This window comes from Bombyx mandarina, chromosome 01, assembly GCF_030267445.1.
Source record: "Bombyx mandarina strain Sakado chromosome 01, ASM3026744v2".
NCBI classification, from domain to species: Eukaryota; Metazoa; Arthropoda; class Insecta; order Lepidoptera; family Bombycidae; genus Bombyx; species Bombyx mandarina.
Genome location: NC_143208.1, coordinates 1,597,874 through 1,620,596, shown reverse-complemented (window position 1 = coordinate 1,620,596; position 22,723 = coordinate 1,597,874). Strand labels below are relative to the sequence as shown.

At 37.0% G+C, this 22,723-nt stretch overlaps 1 protein-coding gene across 2 annotated transcripts in view; it reads left to right on the top strand.

Moving 5' to 3' along the window:
- LOC114245917 (uncharacterized) overlaps nucleotides 1-22,723 on the top strand; it is a 93,341-nt gene that overhangs the window by 32,327 nt on the left and 38,291 nt on the right. Inside the window, exons 2-9 of one of the 2 annotated variants that reach the window (XM_089740379.1) lie at nucleotides 11,788-11,902; nucleotides 12,426-12,599; nucleotides 17,260-17,440; nucleotides 18,528-18,652; nucleotides 19,266-19,444; nucleotides 20,024-20,185; nucleotides 21,590-21,732; nucleotides 22,254-22,634. In XM_089740379.1, coding sequence (XP_089596505.1) covers nucleotides 11,788-11,902; nucleotides 12,426-12,599; nucleotides 17,260-17,440; nucleotides 18,528-18,652; nucleotides 19,266-19,444; nucleotides 20,024-20,185; nucleotides 21,590-21,732; nucleotides 22,254-22,634 — 1,460 coding nt within the window. Of the gene's footprint in view, nucleotides 1-11,787; nucleotides 11,903-12,405; nucleotides 12,600-17,259; nucleotides 17,441-18,527; nucleotides 18,653-19,265; nucleotides 19,445-20,023; nucleotides 20,186-21,589; nucleotides 21,733-22,253; nucleotides 22,635-22,723 lie in introns of those variants that run through there. The other variant, XM_089740375.1, reaches the window with a different exon arrangement.

The window sequence follows — 22,723 nt, the reverse complement described above, 5'->3', positions numbered from 1 at the left end:
AAAATTGTTAAGTACGATTTAGCTTAAAGCTGCTCTCAGACTACGCTATACTATAGTGAAATATAGTATAGCAGCCTATACTTAGCCAATAATATATAGTATAATACAGTGTGGACGTGTCCATAACAATGTATGGTGTGCGACATTGTTGTGCTATGAGCTATATACTATCATCATATACTATAGGCTATTATTATATAATAGCGTAGTCTGAAAGCGGCTTAAGTTGAAGTGTAAAGTTTCCGAAAAGTCGGAAGTTCTAAATTCAAAATATTAAAAGCAAAATTAATAAAAAAAGTAGTTTAACTAATCTGTGCCCTTACGAAATCGTTAAAAAATATATAAGTATTTACAAAAACGAGTCTTTGCTTAGATTGATTTTCAAGATTTAAGTACCTACATAAGCCAGATTGATGATTATCAAAGAATCATTTATCAAGCACAAGAGTGTCTGTTGGAAAATTTATGAACCGATAAAAAGGCTGTATTAAACTTATTTTCGTTTTAATTAAAAATATTTTTCAGTGCTGTTAATTAATTAATTAATATGTAGAGATTTGCTTATACGTTTTTTTTTTCTTTTGACTTCGTTTCATAGTATTTCTAAATGTTTAAATTATGTAATTAATAATATAATTTATTTATTAACAAAGTCGTGCTCCGATTACAATCGACATTGGTGCCGATTTATTTTTTTATTTACAATTATCTCGTATAATATCGTTTTGATGCCTATTTAGAAAGTTAATATAGAATTCGCAGTTTTTATCAAATCACTTTTTTGAAGCATTGTCTCAAGCCTACCTGCAAGTATTATGTATGTTTTTAAATTGTAGAAAAAAATATACTTTCTCTCTCTCTCTCTCTCTCTCTTTGCGGTACGCGCTGTCCTTTAAATTAAATAATGACTTAAAATACACTAAATAAATGTTTTAATAAAGCATGCATCAATAAAAGCCCCCGCAAAATTGTTCTCCATATTTTAATTTAGCGCGATCGTGCCTTAGCACTTCATATGTCAATTAGCCCAGCTTTCAAACGTCTGAACCAGAAATTATGAAGCGTAAAAACATGTTAGAAACGTGCTCCGAACTTCACTTCCTGATCGTAGCGTATTTGGTCTCCCTATTATTCGAAGTTCAATAAATAACAGTAGAATTCAGTTAAAATCTGTTAAAATCTATTCCAAGCCGGTTTGTTGGCCTTTTGATCTGCACATCAGCGTGTCAAGATTTAGACGGCCGACTAATTTTAGCCATCAGTAGGCGATAATTCCCTTTGCCTCCCATTAAAGATGTATGAACAAACCTTAACTTAAATGTTGTAGATTATTTAAAAAAAAAAAGAAATCTTTCATCGTTTAATATTAGTTTATGATGACTGTTGCAAAGGATGTATGTTGTAAGGACGTACTTGAATATTCTTAAATAAATGTATAATTATGATCAAAAACTTCGCAGTCTGTACGTAAAAAATAAGTGTCTGAGAAGTTCAAATGTGATTCAAAGCGGCTTCCTTCATTACTACTGTTTAGAATTATCCAGAAAAAAAAATGTTTAAAAAATCTAACAAAATACGCTTTTATAGAGGATCCAACGAAAAAATAGAAAATAAATTTTAATAAATTTGAATTAAAAATAGTGTAAGAAAAAATGATTTTATTGTAAAAAAAGTGTGGGGTGCTTTTCAGGATATTATCAAAATAACCCTTCCTCTCATATCTGTTCATAAAATATTTATTTTTTAAACCATTATTTATTTTACATTTTTAGTTGAATTTAAATTTTTTCAATATTTTTTTTCAATTTTGTTTAAATATTGAATGGTCATCGGTCCTTAATAAGTATACCAAATTTCGAGTTAATCCGACGTTATGAAGGGGGTCAAAATCATGTTCAATGATTCCGTTACATACTAACATACATACGTCTGAAGCTAATAAAAGCGTATTAAAAACGCTAGCTCAAATATAACATTGAACTGTAAACACACAGAGAAAATATGTATTTCATCAGCAAACGAGTTCACAACGCACTGCCTTGACATGCCGAGACATTCTTGGGGCATCGTAAATATAATTCACGGCACTTACAGGTAGAATGATGAGGTGGTAACCATCCACGTACATATATAAACTGGTCCGGTTCTAACTACCACTTGCCACTTGCTATCCGTCACATAAATTACTCTGTGACTTCCGGTACTAAAGGCAGGAAATAAGTGAGGCTAATATTATATCTGTGTGTATGTAATTTGATCTTACGTATTCGCTTTTCTATTACCCTTAGTTCTCAAAGTAGTGCAGGTGGACCTCAAAGGTCTACGGGAGTCTCTACGGGGGTCCACGTTGTCGTGAGAAAAATATGAGAGTTCACAATTCGTAAGCCATGGTCCACGAAAAAATATTTGCTTTCCATAGTCAAGAACCGCAATGTTGGCTTGTCTGCCTGATAATGTAAGCAGATAATATTTTAACAAACTCAGCGACTGTTACTTGTAAAGGACTTGTATACTCCATATTTCCAAAATTATGAAAATGGTTTATGAGGAAAAAAGTCGGTGAACCTTTTTTTATGATTGAATGATTATTGGTGGCCCGGAGGATTTTCCAGTTTCACCAGAGCAGATGGGCGAGCAAAGGCTCAGCCAGGAGGGGTTGGATTTACTAACAGACCTAACAACTCAAGAGCAACTGCTTCGCGAATGAATCTACTGCCGGATCGGAATCGCGACCTGCTGAGAAGATCCGGCGAGAAACTCAGCGAGGTGATGCATGGGTTAGGTTGCACGTCGACCTCTTTGTCGAGTTCAACGAGTACGGTTACCGGGGTCCCTAAGCCTGCTCCTAGAGTTAGAGCTGAATGTCGGGGAACCTCTGCTCTATACGAACAGGCTATCTCACGCTTTTTTAAACAATCACAGACGTTGTTATTGCTTTTTCATCGTGAAAAAAAAACATGGCAACACAGGAAAAGAAAAAAAATCAGTTAAGATTAGTAACAGAAGAACTAAGTTGATGTGAATTTATAATTAACTAACTTTGCCACCGGTACGAGTGTGACTAATATTTTAACAGTGTCACATTTATGACTACTAGTGCAATCTATGTTTGTAAAACGAAATAGATGCCAGTAGTTCATTCATGCTGAAACCAGATGGCATCCATCGGGAATCGCAATTTTCCCAGGAAATAACGCGTCTAACGCCATCTTGTTTGAACTCATTCTGTCAAAGTTATGTTTTCTCATACTGTTTAAATTAGTAGGTTTTTGGTTTTCCACGTACCTATTTAATATTAGAAAAAGAAATCTTTAACGCTTTATGATGCAAAAATAATATTGTTCTTATAAAACATAAATATTATTATTTATTTGAATCGGTTCCAAATAATATTTGAGTCACAGATTTCGTCTTTTTTATTGAACATAGAAATCGAACTATTTTCGAATACCAGACAAATATTACTTCCTTGAAATATTCTAAATCCTAATGCCGAAACGAGATTCTTGAAAGTGATAGTATATAGTATCATTCAAATGATAATATTGACGTTTTATTGTTATAACAACAATTGAACTAAGATTTTATCGGAAGCAGAAAAATGTATTCATGAAAATTATTGAAAAATTTGCGTTAAGTTAACTAGCATTTGCGTCACAATTTGTGTATTGATAAGAAAATAAAACATTCCAAATTTATTTCGTAACTATTAAAGATCGCGTAGGCGGATGTCCGGTGATTTCCACGTGACTCAAAAGATGTCTTTTAAAACATTTATTTTTATCTAAATTTAAAATTGGACTTAGTTTCAAATTCCAGACAATTTAATATCACAGTAAGCGAAACGTTGAAGAAAAAAACTCAGTGGCTATTATTTATTTATTTTGAGTTACATCATATAATATCTTCATTAGGCTCACTTCTAATATAAATGGAAAGTAAAAGTGAAGGCATCAAAACCAAACTGATAAAAACACTATATTGTTTCCATTGTAAACGAAACATTGGCATTAGGTCCGTAGGCGCGCGGGTGGCTCCAACAACAACGCGAGGACCGTGCGTTCGCTGCCCAAGACGACAACTAAAATACAGACTAACATTAAAGGAACTGTTAATGTTAAACCGCCCATCAACTGCTCCCGAAGGATTCTGGAGTTTTTCAGTCATATCGCTCGAAAAGACGGACATGTAGTCTCGCGTAGCTGATTGTTACTGGGAAGATCGAAAGGTCGCAGCTTAATCAGATGGTCTTACTAAATACGCTAACACTCAACACCAAGCTACACGATCCTCTCCATGGACACCACGGACGGACACAGATGGAGGAATATCATCGAAGAGAAATTAATCTCTCATCGGGGTAATCAGGAATGAGGAAAACGGCGCGAAGAAAATGTTGTTTTATCTATACTAATATATAAGTCTACAGTGTTTTTTACGGATGTTCCGTTATAACTACTGAACCATGCATCCGATTGACTTGAAACTTGGTATCCAAGTAGAAAGTACATGTACTTAATGGATAGGCTAATATTTATATGAGTGTTGGACTCCTTAATAATAATGACAATAAATAATAATGTTTATTTTAAATGCCCAGCGAAGCGGGTGAGTACGGCTAGTCTACCTATAAAAGTATTTACCGCTACGCACACAACGCAATTAATGACGGTGCGTGTTTTTTTTTATTGCTTAGTTGGGTGGACGAGCTCACAGCCCACCTGGTGTTAAGTGGTTACTGGAGCCGATAGACATCTATAACGTAAATGCACCACCCACCTTGAGATATAATGCGTAAATTGTTGAAATACAATCGCTTCCCTAGTACACACATTTATTTATCTATTATTTATTTCCATTTATTTATTTACACTCGAGTACTTATCGACGATGATTAGAGGTACGACAGCTGTAGTTTTCAACAAATTTGTCGGTATTTCAAATCGGCGTCGTTTATAATAGTTGTGTTTAGCGTGTTTAGTTATACTAGAGGTCCCGCAGTAGTCGAAATTCGACTATAGTTAATTGAAATTATAAGTTTAAAAATTATTATGGTTCTATTGTCAAACACTATTATAATTCGATAATATAATCACAGTATTCGCCAAAACTGCACTATAGATAAATAATATTAAAGACAAACAATACTAAATCTATTTTCAATTCGACCACAGACTTCAAACAATAACAAAAGTTTCCCAATTGACGGTAAACAAAGAGTATATTTTTATGTATGTGTTGTGTCAAATACATGGTAGTGTGTGTAATGTTTTATTTATTGATTTAAAGTATATTTTATGCATTATTTAAAAAATATATTAGCATTCTGCATTTCTTCTCTATATTCTCTATAAGTGTGGAAAATTTCATATTCCTCCGTCCGCGCAATTTTCGTAAAAAGGTATATAAAGTTTTTGCTTCACGTATTAATATATAGATTTGTTATAAGCTACCTTCCAAATAGAACTAGATAAATATAAAATATAACAGAGAGCGCCTGCGCCTTAAATCCGCTCACGCAACGAGAGGCAAACGAGCAAGACGGGTCAGCTTGTGAGTCCGCACGGGTAGGTACCACCAACCCGCCTATTTCTATCGTGAAGCAGTAAGCAGTTTCGGTTTGAAGGGTGGGGCAGACGGTGTAACTATGCTGAGAATTTACAACTCATATCTCAAGGTGGGTGGCGGCATTTACGACAATCCCGATTCTGCAGGATAGCCGTCGGAGCACCATGGTTCCAGAGGAACGTGGACCTCCACGATGACCTGGAGCTCGACCCTGTCAGTAAGTATCTACAGTCGGCATCGCTGCGCCACTTTGAGAAGGCGGCACGACATGAGAACCCTCTCATCGTAGCCGCTGGAAATTACATACCCGATCCTGTAGACCGATTGGTAAACCGTCGACGTCACCCAAAGCACGTCATCACGGATCCTCCTGATCCATTAACGGTGCTTTTAGGCAATACAAGCACCGGTCACCGTCCTCGTCGAACCCGTCGCTTGCGACGAAGGGCTCGACGAGCGAATTAACCCACAGACACAGCCCACTGAGTTTCTCGCCGGATCTTCTCAGTGGGTCGCGCTTCCGATCCGGTGGTAGATTCTGCGAAACACTGCTCTTGCTAGGGCGGTGTTAGCAATTCTCCGGTTTGAGCCCCGCGAGCTCACCTACACAAGCTAGGGTACGCTGAAATAGCCTCTCAAGGCTATCAGCATAGGTAGGAAAAAAAAAAAAAAAGGCATTTACGTTGTAGATGTCTCTGTGCTCCAGTAAACACTTAACAACCAGATGGGCTGTAAACTCGTCCATCCGTATAAGCAATAAAAAATTTTTTTATATTTTGTTAGCAGGTGTCATAAATAGTTGATCTAACACAATCTAATCTAATATAGCTATTTTACACATTTACTATAAAACATTGCGTCTGCTCCATACTCTCCATAAATTTCCAAAACTTCATAATTTAGTTGGACTTAAATTTTTACTTTAATAATTTAAGATCAACAAGAAAACGTGTTATTGTGAATATTGTGATGTTATTTCCAATGATATTGATTGTATTCGTATAGTAAAGATTACAACTCAATAATTGGGTTACGTTTTTTGGCGAGTGTCGCATTAACGTCGCGTCGATGAGTTTATTTTTGAACGTAGTCGGAGGCCGGCGGCTCGGGGTGTTGCAACCCGAGGACGCAAGGTCACGGGTTCGAATCCCAAGTTCTCGGGTGTGAGACTGCGGTTATTATTATCAATTCCGTTCATCTATCGTCTTCTCGCATTAAAACTGTATAATCTCAAAACTTACTAATATTACAAGAGAGTGTTTTAAAGGTTAGGTACATAATGTTAAATGTGATACTTTTAATATTAATCACCTTTGCAAAAGTAATTTTTTATTTTTAACTAGTTAAATTATCTGTCTTTTATAGTAAGATAAAATTATGTATTAATTTTGTTAATAGTAGTCAAAACATAGGTAAACAAAAAAAAAAAACTATAACTAAACTACGCTCTTTTGACAGTACCTATATAAGAGGAAAATACTGGTGATAGCAAATGATTCCGCATATTAACTCAATTTCGAATATTTTAGGAAATTATACACTTTTAATGCGAAAAGACGCTATGTGCTTAGTGCGAGTTTTTTACCGTTCTCGATAGCGTAAAAGTTAACTCAAATTTGTATGAAGTTCGAACGTTTGCCTACGTTTGCCGCTAGGGGCGCTGTTCCAACTCCATACAAATATGAGTTAACTTTTACGCTATCGAGAACGTTAAAAAACTCGCACTAAGCACACTTTAATACCGCAATAATACCGTGCAACTGTTTTTCAATGGTCTTACTAGTATTTTTTGGAACCCGAGATTATATATAACTTTACTTCTGCAGAGTTCCTTATTCTACGTGTTTTATATCCGATATCTTAATATGTAACTTATAAGGAATGTAGTTAGAAGAATTTAATAATAGAGCAAGCCTGTATATTAATTACCACAAATCTAGCGCAACATTGAATTATGATTATAATTTTAACATAATATGTTGTGGATAATATCTGTTTTCAAAAATAGTACTGTAAGTGAATGTTGATGATTTTTCAGCACTATGTTTATTATTAAGTATTTCGTTACTAGATCAAGGTCACGACCCAGCGAGGGCATTCGTGTCTCTGATGAGAAGGTTACTGTTTTTTTTTATTGCTTTGATGGGTGGACGAGCTCACAGCCCACCTGGTGTTAAGTGGTTACTGGAGCCCATAGACATCTACGACGTAAATGCGCCACCCACCTTGAGATATAAGTTCTAAGGTCTCAGTATAGTTACGACGGCTGCCCCACCCTTCAAATCGAAACGCATTACTGCTTCACGGTAGAAATAGGCAGGGTGGTGGTACCTACCCGTGCGGACTCACAAGAGGTCCTACCACCAGTAAAAAACCATTTGAGACGTGTCCCATAAGATTTTTAGTATAAGTCATCTATCCACGTAATGTGTGTGTTTCACCAGCATGACAGCCTGTCGGCAATGCATTACGTAGTTAATGATACGGCAATAAAAAATACGCTCCGATAAAATTAGAATCACTTCAATACAATTCATACTTTAAAGCTCGAAGCGTATTACAAGCGCCAACTGATTTAATTCATCATTCTTGCATCACCCTGTATCTATTTAGATTTGTTTGTGCAATACCTGTCGCTGTACTGTCACTGAACATAGTATAGAATGATTATTTAAATCAAACATTTACGTAAAAATAAATACCAGGTCGCAGGGCGTATTGTATGCAGGTCCTGGCAATTAGCACTATCTCAGTTTATGCGGTAGGGAATTTTTGATATAACACAATTGTGCTTCCGACCCCGCATCTCTGGACCCGGTAATCAGTTAACATAACGTGGACCGTGTACCCGTACATCGTTCAGTGCGCTTAGGCGAGTTTTTAACGTTCTGGATAGAGTAAAAGTTAACTCAAAGTAGGGAGTTAGATCGTTTGCCTAGGTTTACCGCTAGGGGCGCTGTTCCAACTGCATATAGATTTGAGTTAACTTTTACAATAGTGTTAAAAAGCTCGCACTAAGCACACTGTTGCCACTTCCCTGCATCGGGTAGTAATAGGCAGGATGGTGGTACCTACTCGTATGGACTCGCAAGACGTCCTACCATAATAATATGTAAAATACGACCGTTTGTTTCTTTGGCTAAGAGTTTTGATAAAGTTTATCTATGAAAACATTATTTTATAGCGCCATCTCGCAAATATGCTTAAAATTAGCTCATTTCTAGTTGCCAGCATTCTGGTAGGTACCTCAAAACTGTACAAGATGGCGTTACAAAAAAAAAAACGCTACCGTCCTACTATACAAAATACAAAAATGTTTTACATTATTTTATTTTTAATATATATAATGACAAGTGAAAAGTAAAATTTGATTGCATTTCGACAGAGCTGGTTGATTTAGGTACTCTCAATGGAACCACCAGTAACTACACAAGTAAACTAGATAGTTAAATCAAACGAATAACTAACATGAATCGCATGTTTGTTTTGAGATATTTCTAACAAGACTTGAATTCCATGTGACAGAGCTTGAGTTCCACTATAGTCATATTAGGCTAAGATCTACCCTCAATAGCTCAGTCCACGTAACGTCCACGCAGCCGAGGATAGATTGAGCCGATGCAAGATAGCGCACGATATAGTTATTCAGAGGCCATGACCATTCAGAGGCATTGAGAATTGTCGATGCGAGGAGAAAGGGGCTGAGCCATTGGGTGTATAGTTTTGTGGGCGAGGACATAAAAATTATCAAGAAGGACAAAATCAGTTTTCCCTATTTTCCATTAAATAACAACTTTTACTATCTAAGGCGATTAGCCGGATTTAACACTCTTCCACGCTGAACGCCAATTTTGAGTGATGTTTTGATACTCGCGACTTTTGTGAGGATTGCCCGGCGTTCTGCAACATTAGATATACGCCCTCAGTACGATAGATGGCGACACCATGTACGTGCCTTCATATTAAATACGAAGTAAACTCCAAGAACAACTATTCAAATCACATAATTACATCAGCTGGAATAACCAGGGCCCTGAAACTGCGATACTTTAAGACAATTATTTTTTTATGTATGGAAACTAGCGACATCTCATAGCGGATGCCCCTAAACTGAAATGTTATTAAAGTTAAGGCAATTTAATTATTCTTTAACTAAACACAGAAAATAAAAAAATAATAAATCATACAAGTCTTTATTTGTTATAGACAAATTGATTAAATTTTATACCACCATAAGTGATTTCTGAATATATACACAAAATCTTTAATTAAAAATAAAATATAGGATAGGTAATTTGTTACCGACATCAACAGGAGCAATGAAAAACTAATCGAAGCGAAGCCATCTAGTGGCCGACGCCCGTAAACATTTTTGTTGAGTACTTGAGTTGCTTATGTATAACTAATTTATGTGTATTATCTATGGGAATAACGGCATATTTAAAAAGAAGATGTTTGAATATTTTTACTTCAATTCACGGCATTGTACTACTTATTTAAGTTTCTTATGCGTATTACTTTAATGTGTACCAAACATTGAATCATGATTTTGGATAATATAACATTAGTCCTCAACATTTTCGAAAGTCTCTCTCTACCTGCAATCTATACGACGTACAAAAATATATAGTGTTTCTATCGGTCATTTAGGGAGTTTTAGACATAATTAAAACTACTTTTCCTCTTTAATCCGGCGTTTGTTTCGAATACAAAGTCAATTCGAAAATTCAGTTTTCCTGGTCACCGACGCCTGTGGTGTTATTTTTCAATATTTAAATATTATGCTAACTACCGTCTATTTTACTTTTAAAAATACTTCTAGATTTTTCCGTTTCATTTCACACTGAAGGAACTAATTGTAGCTTCAACACGTGGTCTACAATAAAAAGTGTCAGATTAAGCCGTAAAATGAGTTTTAATAAAGCAAAATTATTTTCTTAAAATTAAAAGAGCACGTTAAAATAAGAATATTAATTACTCTAATAGTACTTGATAAATCGAAAGTTTGATAAGACTTTTTGACGGGAACGCGAGGAGAGAAGTTGTGTGAATTGTTTTTATTTGCCTATTTAGTGTTTCTTCAGATTTAAAGGTGTTATAACGGTGGTTTAATAATTGTTTAGTATCTGTGAAAGTGCACAAATGTGGGAAAATGAAACAAAGCCGCTGGACGTAGCTTCTTGGGAGCCTCAAAAAAGTCTACTGATAAAGACTCAGTAAATAACCACCATTTTACTTTACACCATTTTCATCTCATATCATCTCATCTCATTTCATTTCATTTAATCTCATGCCAATCGGGTATGGTCCTAAATTAATCAACTTCATTTCCTTTAATTTCATATTATCATTTTTCATAAAATGAAATAAAAGAGTAGACTATATGGTACGATACATTTGCCTGTCCAGTTGGAAAAATAGAATTACTACAACAAGTTTGATGATAATGTGTCAAATAATAGAAGTAGATGAAAATTGAATTCAAGATTACTTTTATCATTGGCGCACATGGCATATTACTATTTAAATATTTTATATTTCGTTTTATCTGTTTTTATAAATTTTTAGTAACCATTGATTTCAGTCGCCAAACTGAACATGTGATTGGATCGTACTATTTTATAAATATTGGATAGTTTATTGTCAGTGGCAGTACATTTAGGACCTGCATTAGCGATATCGAATCGCGTCGCGTTGACAGTTTTAAGCAATAAACCGTAAAATTTTGCTTAATTTTTTTTTGACTGAGATACAAATTTCATAAACAAGCTTGACTTGACATTTACAAAACAATTCAAATATAACAACTACAAAAAAAAAACATTGTACAGCATCTCGTAGACTAATCTAACAGACTCCTTCGATATAGTTGAAATAGTCTCTAGTTGATCCAGTCATTTGACCGGGGATACTATTTAGGTAATATTAATTCTAATAAAAATATAAATCAATAAATTTTCAGAATGTTTAACTTTTCATTAAATAATTTGTTTTTTGAAGCACTGCACAACACAGATTTTGATGAAACTATTGGCGTGTGAAACTTAGACAAAGGAGATAAATTCGCATTATTAATTAATTTTAAATGATGTCCAATTTTTTTTCAAGCAAGTGTAATAATCAATTAAAGGCGGGCTACATCCTCGTCGTATCATTTTTAATTTCAAAATGAATCGTTATAGACATGTTGGATAAAGCGTGAAAGCTATGTTCGTGCAGGAGTCGAGCGGGAGCGTCTTTGGACGACCGGTTCGTGTCCACCGAAGAGGCCGGCGGCGTCAGGCTGACTGTGTCCACTGCCCGGACCGGCGATACAGGCGTCTACACTCTACAGGCGAGTAACACAATCAGGACGTCCCATTCGTCGTGGCCTAAGCGATAAGACGTCCGGTGCATTCGTGTTGAGCGATGCACCGGTGTCCGAATCTCAGGCGGGTACCAACTTTACTAATGAAATACGTACTCAACAAATGTTCACGATTGACTTCCACGGTGAAGGAATAACATCCTAATAAAAATGAAACCCGCAAAATTATAATTTGCGTAATAACTGTTGGTAGGACCTCTTGTGAGTCCATGTATCTATCCGTACCACCACCCTGCCTATTTCTGCCGTGAAGCAGTAATGCGTTTCGGTTTGAAGGGTGGGGCAGCCGTTGTAACTATACTGAGACCCTTAGAACTTATATCTCAAGGTGGGTGGCGCATTAACGTTGTAGATGTCTATGGGCTCCAGTAACCACTTAGCACCAGGTGGGCTGGAAGCTCGTCTACCCATTTAAGCAATAAAAAAAATAAATGTATCTAAAAATTCAATTTTTTTTGGAATATCAATAGTGCTTCCTTTTGACATTTAGGCCAGCAATGCGGCCGGTAGCGATACAGCGAGAGTTCGATTGGAGGTGTCAGCGGAGGAAAGCCCCTCCGGTGAGGATCCGCCCACCTTCCTGCGGCGACTGCAGGATCTCACTGTCAAGGTCGGAACCAGAACGCGCTTCCTCGTAGAGATCATCAGCTCTACTGAGTGCAAGGTAAGATTTACGACTAATCAAATCTTTTTGCGTGTTTCTAGAAATAAATAAAAAAAACAATTCAGATGCTATGTTTTAGTATACGAATTTGATATTAACGATGTCTTTAGTGTGAATTGTTCTCTCTGTTTATGACTATAGTAGCGACCCGCCCTCGCTTCGCTTCGGAAACATTAAAACACACATGACACCAAAAAAAAAAAAAAAAAGTAGCCTATGTTCATCAGGGACAATGTCGGCTTCTAATGGAAAAAGAATTTTTCAAATCGGTCCAGTAGTTTCGGAGCCTATTCGAAACAAACAAACAAACAAATCTTTCCTCTTTATAATATTATATTATTTATGACTATATAGTTCATAGCAAAACATCAGCTTTTTTTTCCTTTAGAATGGAAGGGCTACCTATTTTTTTAAATGTCGTCAGCAATCGTTTGTGTATTGTTTGCTAAATTTTATTAAATTTAAATTCATTTATAGTTATTTCGGTGTCAGAATATTCCTTAAATGTACGTAAGTTGCGTTTTTTTTACTTATGTTGAAATCGTCCATCCAGTAATGAAGACTCAGAAACATCAAAATATCACCGCCAATTCTACTACCTACATTGAGACGCAAGACTCAATTCCTGTCCATTCTTCGAACAGGAATACACTACTGATTTGCGGGAAAAATAAGCACGGCTTTGGTATCCAATGTATAACGACAAATGCGGGAGATTTAAAAAAAAAAACATTTTCCAAACGTCAAAGAAAACATTTAATGAACAAGAGTTACGCTATTTTTAAACGACAACAATTTTTTATTCGTTTTCCCTCGCTTGCGTACAGTTACGTTGAAGTATTCACAACATTGAAAACTAAAATAAAATATATTATGGCGTTTCGATTGAACTGTAACGTCACATTTAATTATAGACGACAGTTCTGCTATTGATGAATGTTTTTAGCGTTCAGAAAATCGATTTACTTTAATGAACGAAATAATCGATAACTCGGTTTTTTTTAATGTGAAATCAGAATATAATAAATCAAATAGTTGTTGCATTGTAGATTTCATGAGTTCAGTGCAGACTTTTGTTCTCTTTGTTGCATTTATCCAAAAATACTATTATTAATACGCGAAGAAAAAGTGAATGTGAAATCTTTGAACTTCCTACATTACCGTAATTAGACTATTGCGGTTATTAGTTGAAAAGCTAATTGGAAGATTAGTCGAAGAATAATATGTGAATATGGCTTTCGAAGTTATTTATTTTTTGTATCTTCGTTAGTTGTTGCAATTCGTAAAGAAAATAAAATCCCCTTCTCGTGATTATTTTGTAATATTAATACTACACTTATGAGACTCATTGGTCTTAATCTATATGTCTATCTACTTATAAAAAGAATTGCTGTTCGTTAGTCTCGCTAAAACTCGAGAACTGCTGGACCGATTTGGCTAATTTTGGTCTTGAATTAATTGTGGAAGTCCTGAGAAGGTTTAAATGGTAGATAAATACGAAAATACTCGGAATATTTGTTTGTTTTAAGTTTATTTTATACAAAAGTTTAGGTCTTTTATTTATCGTTTGGGGCACTACAAAGTGTGCCGGGTCAGCTAGTTTTTTTTTTTTTGGTCAGGAGGAAATCGCCGGACTTCCGCCCTCCACTGGGGATGTAGGGCGGGGCATGTCAGAGCCGAACTGACTAAAACCTCCTGTCGCTCAACAACCAACGTCCAAACCTCGCATGACACAGAACTCATGAAGAGGCAGAGGGGGGAAAGTGAAGCGTTTAGTGCGGAGCACATCTCTCCCATCACCCTCCCCCTCGGGACGCCGGACCGGCGGTCGTCGGCGCTACGACCACCAGCCCTCTCGGTCGGCAGGCTATCCGAAGCCCGCCTAGATGGCGCCGGTTAGAGTGAGCTATCCTACGGAAGGGTCAGCTAGTTAACATAAAAAAAAGAAGAAAAAAAACGTTAGTTTTAAATACGTACTATTTTTGATTAGAATGAAACAAGCAAATCGAACAAACGTTCTAAATTCGGAATCTCAGCGTTCTGGTTCATTCTTTTTTGGTATATTTTTTTTCATGGTGCTCGAACAAGAATGCGCCATCGGTCCAGTGACATAATAATACTATTTTCGTATCTCGAACGTCCGTCTGTTGTTTTCTTTTCGGCGGAGATTAACTAATGTTCGTACATGTGTTTTGTGATTTTAAATTTAGAGACATATTCAAAATACTTTGCTTTTATAACTCGACGAAAAGGAGTATTTTTATTATTATCTTTTTTAGTTTCTGACTATTCGTTTGACTAGTCTTTTATGCATATTGGCCAGCAATATATTTCATGTTATGCGCTATACAAATTCCACGACTTCTTTTTCGGCAAGAGAGCAGTGTGACTTTACTCCATCACAATCAGAGCCTGTAGTTTAAATTAACAAATAGGCAATTTTTTTACAGATTCAGGTTTATTAGGTTTGTTCATGTTTTTCATACTGAAGAATTTGAACTATTACTTTAAACAATTAAACAAAATTGTAGCGTTGTTAACAAATTCAATACGTTGGCAGCGGTTTACTTATTATGTGCACTTTTCAAACACTGTACTGTACTGTTACAAAGTGTGTCTGTTCATGTAATGGCTTCTTTACGTAGAACTTTGTTTAAATAACGAACGATGACAGAATAGGAAAAGTATCTTAATGCTACTTTATATGTGTGTTACTTAGTGATACTTTCAAGTTGTTACGCTGAATAGTGCAAGAGAGTGACTACCTACTCGTAAAAATTCCTTATTCGCGCTTCCTTAATTCGCGTTTTCACTTGTAGTATGCAGCTCGCCTAACCTTATATTTGTAACTGCACACACTAAATTATAACAGTATTACACGAATTGTCGACTTGAACAGTTCTCTTTTATTTCACCTACAACACTCCAATACATGGCGACCCTTAGCCAGCAGTTAAAATTTTGCAACATACATAAATTACGAGAGTAGCTAAATAAAATATGAAGAAATATAATTATGAAGAATATTATGAAGAATATAAGTTTGTAAAACGAGAAGAGGAAAGAAGATTTTCAAATAAACGAAAATGAAAAAAAGAAGAAAAAAAAATAAACCCTCACAGAAGATTGATTTGGATGAAGCGATGTAATGTAATGTAATGTAATAAAAATGTAATGTAATTTTATTTTGAGATATGGTATCCCTACAGAAATAATAACAGACCAGGGAACAGAATTTATGTCATCAGTATTTACTGAAATTTGCAATTTATTGCATATAAAAAAACTGCATTCAACAGCTTATCATCATGAGACTCTTGGAGGTTTGGAAAACACTCATAAGGTTCTAGGTGCTTATCTTAGGATTCAGTGTGATAATAATAAAACAGATTGGAGCAGTTGGCTTCCATTCTGGTGCTTTTCATTTAACACTACAGTTCACTCTGAGACAAAATACACGCCATTTGAATTAGTATTTGGTAAACATTGTAATCTACCATCTAACATAGAACAAAATTCATATGTTGATCCCTTATATAATCCTGATTCTTACCCTTTAGAACTAAAGTACAGACTTCAAAGAGCACAAGCTGAAGCAAGAAACAATTTGTTACTTAATAAAAAATTAAGAAAACTAAATCTTGACAAAACTATTAATTCAATAAAATATAAGAAAGGAGATTTAGTATTAATTAAAAATCAAGTAGGAGATAAGTTAGATAAGATTTATTTAGGACCATACAAAGTCATAGAAGATGTCTCACCAAATGTTAAAATCTTAAAGGATAATAAAGCATACATAATTCATAAAAATAATACAAAGAAGTTTGTAACTTAAAATATTGTTTTATTAGATTTTTGTTAGTAAAGTATGAAATTTAATAATATTTTGTGTAATTTAGTTTAAGTAATAATAAATAAAAAAAGAAGGAATTATATAATAATATCATTTTTTTTTTTAAAAGGGGGGAGGTGTAGTGTGCAGCTCGCCTAACCTTATATTTGTAACTGCACACACTAAATTATAACAGTATTACACGAATTGTCGACTTGAACAGTTCTCTTTTATTTCACCTACAACACTCCAATACACACTACTCGCGGTTTTTTTTTTAGGATAGGTGGGTGGACGAGCTCACAGCCTACCGAGTGTTTAGTGGTTATTGGAGCAAATAGACATCTACAAAGCAAATGCCGCCACCCACCTTGAGATACGAGTTCTAAGGTCTCAGTATAGTTACAACGGCTTCCCCACCCTTCAAACCAAAACGCATTACTGCTTCACGGCAGAAATAGGCAGGGTGGTGGCACCATAGATGTCTTCAACTTCAACATTTATATTATATATATTTTAAATTATAGATAGAAAAATAAATATTTTTATTTTAAATACTTTATTAAAACATTAGACGCTACTCATTGCTAACGCTCGCGCCGGCCTGTAACAAGTATAGGTACTATGCGTATGCGTTTGAGTGACACGCATTCACACTCGCTCTGTCTCGTTCTAGCATGTTCCAACCTCGTAGGAAGTCGCATTCTAAAACGTTTAACGCAATCTTGTTGGAAGTCGCATTAGAAGTTTCACTTCAATAAAGAGTTTTTACTGTAGTAACGAGAGCAACTTAGTTTGAGAGTACTAATTGCTTTACCCTGACAGGTAACATGGTACCGGAACGAGCGCCGTTTGCTCGAAGCGGAGCGCGTGTCGATCGTCAGGGACGGGAGCTTCTTCTGCGCGGACGTGGCGGCCGTGAGCGTGGACGACGCGGGCAGGTGGACCTGTACCGCCGAGAACGTCGGGGGCCGGGCTAGCTGCTCCGCGCACCTTAATGTGTTAGGTAAGCGCTTTAAATCGCTGCACTAGAATTCAATGCGGAGCTGCGACAGCTGTAGCCGTAGCCGCAAAGTTAAAAAGGGATGGGACATCGACATGAAGTCGTCGTGGCCTAAAGGATAAGACGTCCGGTGCATTCGTATTTAGCTATGCGACTGTGCCTATGTTCGGATCCCGCAGGCAGGTACCGATTTTTCTAATGAAACACGTACTTAACAAATGTTCACGGTTGACTTCTACGCTGAAGGGATAATATCGTGTAATAAAAATCAAACCCGCAAAATTATAATTTGCGTAATTACTGGTGGTAGGACGTCTTCTGAGTCCGCACGGGTAGGTACCACCACCCTGCCTATTTCTGACGTGAAGCAATAATTTGTTTCGGTTTGAAGGGCGGGGCAGCCGTTGTACTGTAAAAACTGAGACCTTAGAACTCATATCTCAAAGTAGGTGGCGGCATTTACGTTGTAGATTTCTATGGGCTTCGGTAACCACTTAACATCAGATAGGCCGTGAGGTCGTCCACCCATCTAAGCGATAAAACTTGTTGTTTGAACGTTTTTCTCTCCCACTCATTATACGTCATTATTTTTATACTAGCTTTTGCCCGCGACTTCGTCCGCGTGGAATAGTTCACAAATAATGCTTTATGTTAGAACAAATTTGGTTAGAATAAAAAACGTTATAGTGAGCCAACCTTAACATATAGACATATGCTGTCGCGGACTTTTTTTTAGATCTTTTAAAGGGGAACAATTCTGTCATATATTATTTTAGCGAAACTTTAACCATTTCTGCAGCGCACGCAGCGGTAGCTCTCAAAAGGGAAAAAAAGCCCCGATTTTGAAACATTCTTTATTCGTGCCCCGCTTGTGAGCTTAACGTGATTTTATATAGCCTATAGCCATCCTCAATAAATGGGCTATCTAACACTGGAAAAATTCGGACAAATCGGACCAGTAGTTCCTGAGATTAGCGCGTTCAAACAAAGAAACTCTTCAGCTTTATAATATTAGTATAGATTAATCCACAAGACTTACGATCAGCCTTAGTATAAGACCCAACAAATGTAAACATATGTTCAATTACAGTCCCGAAAGCTTACAAACGTCCTGAGTTTGTGGAGGAGCTTCGCGCGCTGTTGACCGAGCAAGGCACCGTCTCACTCGAGTGTAAAGTGGTCGGGGTCCCCACTCCGGTCCTTAGGTGGTTCAAGGTACAACGTCATACTCTGTCCTTAAATTTTTACGTTACTGCTCATACCTCACGATTGCATGTTACTAGAAAGTTCTTTTGCGAATCAATAAATTCGATTGTCACTCTATATAGCTGTTAGAGTTTTTTGAGGTTATCCTGGTGATGATGATGGGAGGTAAAGGAGGTCTCGCCTGTTTTCAACTAGTACGAACACCAAAAGTCAAGGCCGAAGTTGAACTACTATTCCTACCCTTTTAAATCGGGATAATTCTACTTTTACTAATGATAGAGATAAGAGAGTAGCTGCGTTAACCCGTGAGCATGCAATACCTTATCGCCTATCAAAGTATTTATTGGTTACATTCGTTATTATTATTGCAGAGTATTAATTAATTACATACTTCTATGGGCTCCAGTAACCACTTAACATCAGGTGGGCTGTGAGCTCGAAAACCCATCGAAGCAATACAAAAAAAAATCAACTCCTTGCTCGCTTGATTTTTATTACTATGGGTTTAGTACTTCTTTGAAATTGAGCCCTTTAAACTTGTTGGGGAAGATTAGGGATAGGAAGGGAACCTGTAGTAACCTCATTGGAGTGCCGAGCAACTTATATTTATATGTAATTGTAGGACAGTCGTGAAATAAAAGCCGGAGACGTGTTCGCTTTGACGGCAAACGCTGAGGATCCGACTTCCCTCGGCACGTACACCTGTGAAGCTGTCAACTGCATGGGCAGGGCTTACTCTTCTTCCAAGGTGCACGTCGTGGGACGCGCGAGCAGGGAAGGATCCCTTAAGCCAAATTCAAGGTGAGATACCGGTCCTCTACAGGTCAAAATGGGATACGACCTGAATACCGTGGGGTATTATGTCGAAGTCTGAATCACATTATATAATATGCTTCTGTTCAAAGCATACAAAAGTCATGACGACATCCGTATTACAAGAGTTATTCCGGCGTGTGCATTACCACGCACATTAACTTAAGCCATATGCTGTTGTCGATACGCATCCACTCGATAATGACTACAAATTCCTGTACGGAATGCTAACGACGCATTTTAGAATAGCTTAATTGCCTTCATAATTACCGATTAACGTAGGCGAATGGACTGACTGTGGCGGTAGCCATCATACAACGCAAGATATTTTACAGATGCCCGAATCTCGCTTACGACATTTTTAAGCTAAGCTCGCATATATACAAGTTCCGAACAACAACATTCGGTCGAACCGTCGGTCTACCGAGCAATATCACCCGCTCGGTGGAAGATCTTCCCTTTGTCGTTCAAGCCTCTCAAACTGACGCTTGTTCAACTGGCGTCTTATTTTCGAATTGGGAAGAGAATTTCGCAAACGCATTAATCCGGTTTTTGACAAACTTTCAGCGGACTGTCGCCCGAGCCGCCCCCAATATTCACGAGAGAACTGGAAGACCAGTACGTACGAATCTGCGAGCCGTTTACCTTGAGCTGTCAGATCGTGGTCCCGCCTTGGCCGCGGTCTGTAGTGTGGTACAACAAGGAAGGGAAGGTGGAAGCTGGAGAAAGGTAGGCTCATCTAAACGACTTTGGTAGCTGACAGGAGCACAATCCTGGAAAAAAATATTGCGGTATTATCTATGGAGTTCTATCGTCGTCGTGGCCCAAAGGATAAGACGTCCGGTGCATTCGTGTTGAGCGATGCACCGGTGCTCGAATCCCGCAGGCGGGTAACAATTTTTCTAATGAAATACGTACTTAACAAATGTTCACGATTGACTTCCACGGTGAAGGAATAACATCGTGTAATAAAAATCAAACTCGCAAAAATTATAATTAGCGTAATTACTGGTGGTAGGACCTCTTGTGAGTCCGCACGGGTAGGTACCACGCCTATTTCTGCCGTGTAGCAGTAACGCGTTTCGGTTTGAAGGGTGAAGCAGCCGTTGTAACTATTGTAACTGAGACCTTAGAACTTATATCTCAAGGTGGGTGGCGCATTTACGTTGTAGATGTCTATGAGTTCCAGTGACCACTTAACACCAGGTGGGCTGTGAGCTCGTCCACCCATCTAAGCAATAAAAAAAAAAATGATGGTATGGTTTATTAGCACGCTGGTCAATTACGGTATTTGTTAGCTGCCCGAAAAATGCTATAAGAGTTCAAGTATTGATACGCATTTAAAGACGATGGTAGTTAAGTTAGTATTCAGGGTTTATGGGAAATGGTAACGAAAAGAAGAGAAAACGACCGTAGCATTTGAGGTGATGAAATTAGAAAATCACGCCCATTAAAGTAATTATATTGTCTAATTTTCTACGGTACGTAATGTAATACAAATAAAATCAGCCCAAGCACAGCATTTCATCTTATAGCACTATGGGCTCACCAAATATGAACGTAATACGAGGAGAAATAATTTACGTTTAAAAGTGAAAAATATTGTTCAGTTTATATTGGCGGTTTTTTAAAGTTGCCTCGGCTTAGCTAGTCTTCATATCACTTACGTGTTTACGTTATTACTTACGTTATTAGTCAATCAAGCTTCGCTCCGTAGAGCGAAGCTTGATTGACTAATAAATATTATTACTTGATTGACTTAACTAATAAATATTATTATAAAGGCGAATTCAAGTTGATTATTGTTTTTATTATTTTTATTACTTAGATGGGTGGACGAGCTCACAGCCCACCTGGTGTTAAGTGGTTACTGGAAATAGACATATATAACGTAAATGCCGCCACCTACCTTGAGATATAAGTTCTAAGGTCTCAGTATAGTTACAACGGCTGCCCCACCTTTCAAACCGATACGCATTACTGCTTCACGGTAGAAATAGGCAGGGTGGTGGTACCTACCCGTGTGAACTCAACGTGATAATTGACTTGTTATTTATTGTTGGTTTTTTTATTGCTATTGTTGTTGACAATTGATATGTTATTTGTATGTTGATATGTGTATATGATCGTAAGGTACCACGTTTTGGAAGATGGCGTCGGTGGATATGTGCTGGAAGTCAGAAGCGCTGAGTGGCGTGATGAAGGAGAGTGGAAGTGTGTGGCGACCAGCAGTGGGGGACGCGTTGGCATCTCCACTTGCAGCCTTAATATGGACGGTAATCTATATTTATAAAAATAAATTGCTGTTCGTTAGTCTCGCTAAAACTCGCTAACGGCTGGACTGATTTTGCTAATTTTGGTCTTGAATTATTCGTGGAAGTCCAGAGAAGGTTTAAAAGCTGAAAAAATATGAAAATGATCGGAATTATATAAAAACAAACAATTTTGTTTTGGTCGGACGGATTCTTTTTGTTTTTTTTTAAGTTTATTTTATACAAAAGTTTAGGTCTTTTATTTATCGATTGAGGTACTACGTAGTCTGCCGGGTCAGCTAGTATTCCTTAAAAAGCGGTTTCACTTGCGTCGTCTTTATAAAAATGAATGTGTGTGTGTGTCTATGTTTGTCATTTTTGTGTTTCTAACTAAGTCTATATAAGTTTAGCAGGGGTTTTCAGTCTCTGAGCGGTGTAATTAACAAAAAAAGCCATCCTTAGAGAACGTCTACTGCTAAAAATGATAACACAAAACAATGTGTTTAATTTTAGTATTAAAATGATACATAATTCACACCCCACAGTGCCGAAAAACTACAGGAAACCCCGTTTCATGGAAAACCTTCAAGCGGTTCTCACCGAAGAAGGACTGGTATCGTTCGAATGTAAAGTCGTCGGCTTCCCCACACCGGTGCTTAGTTGGTTCAAAGACGGCCAAGAACTAAAACCTGGTGACGTATACCAATTGACCGGAACTAACTCTCTGGGATCGTACTGCTGTATAGCGAAGAATTGCATGGGTCAAGCCAGCAGCTCAGCTGAACTAACCGTCGAAGACATACAGAACCAACTTAACGAGGAAGAGAAGTTACAGCTTTTCTCTAAGAATCAAGCGCCTAAGTTTGTGCACGGCTTGAAGAGTGTAGAAGCAAAAATAGATGAACCATTCCGCTTCACAATCAAAGGTAAATACGATTACTTATTGGCAATCTATAGTAATATTATAAAGAGGAAAGATTTGTTTGTATTTAATAGGCTCCGAAACTACTGAACC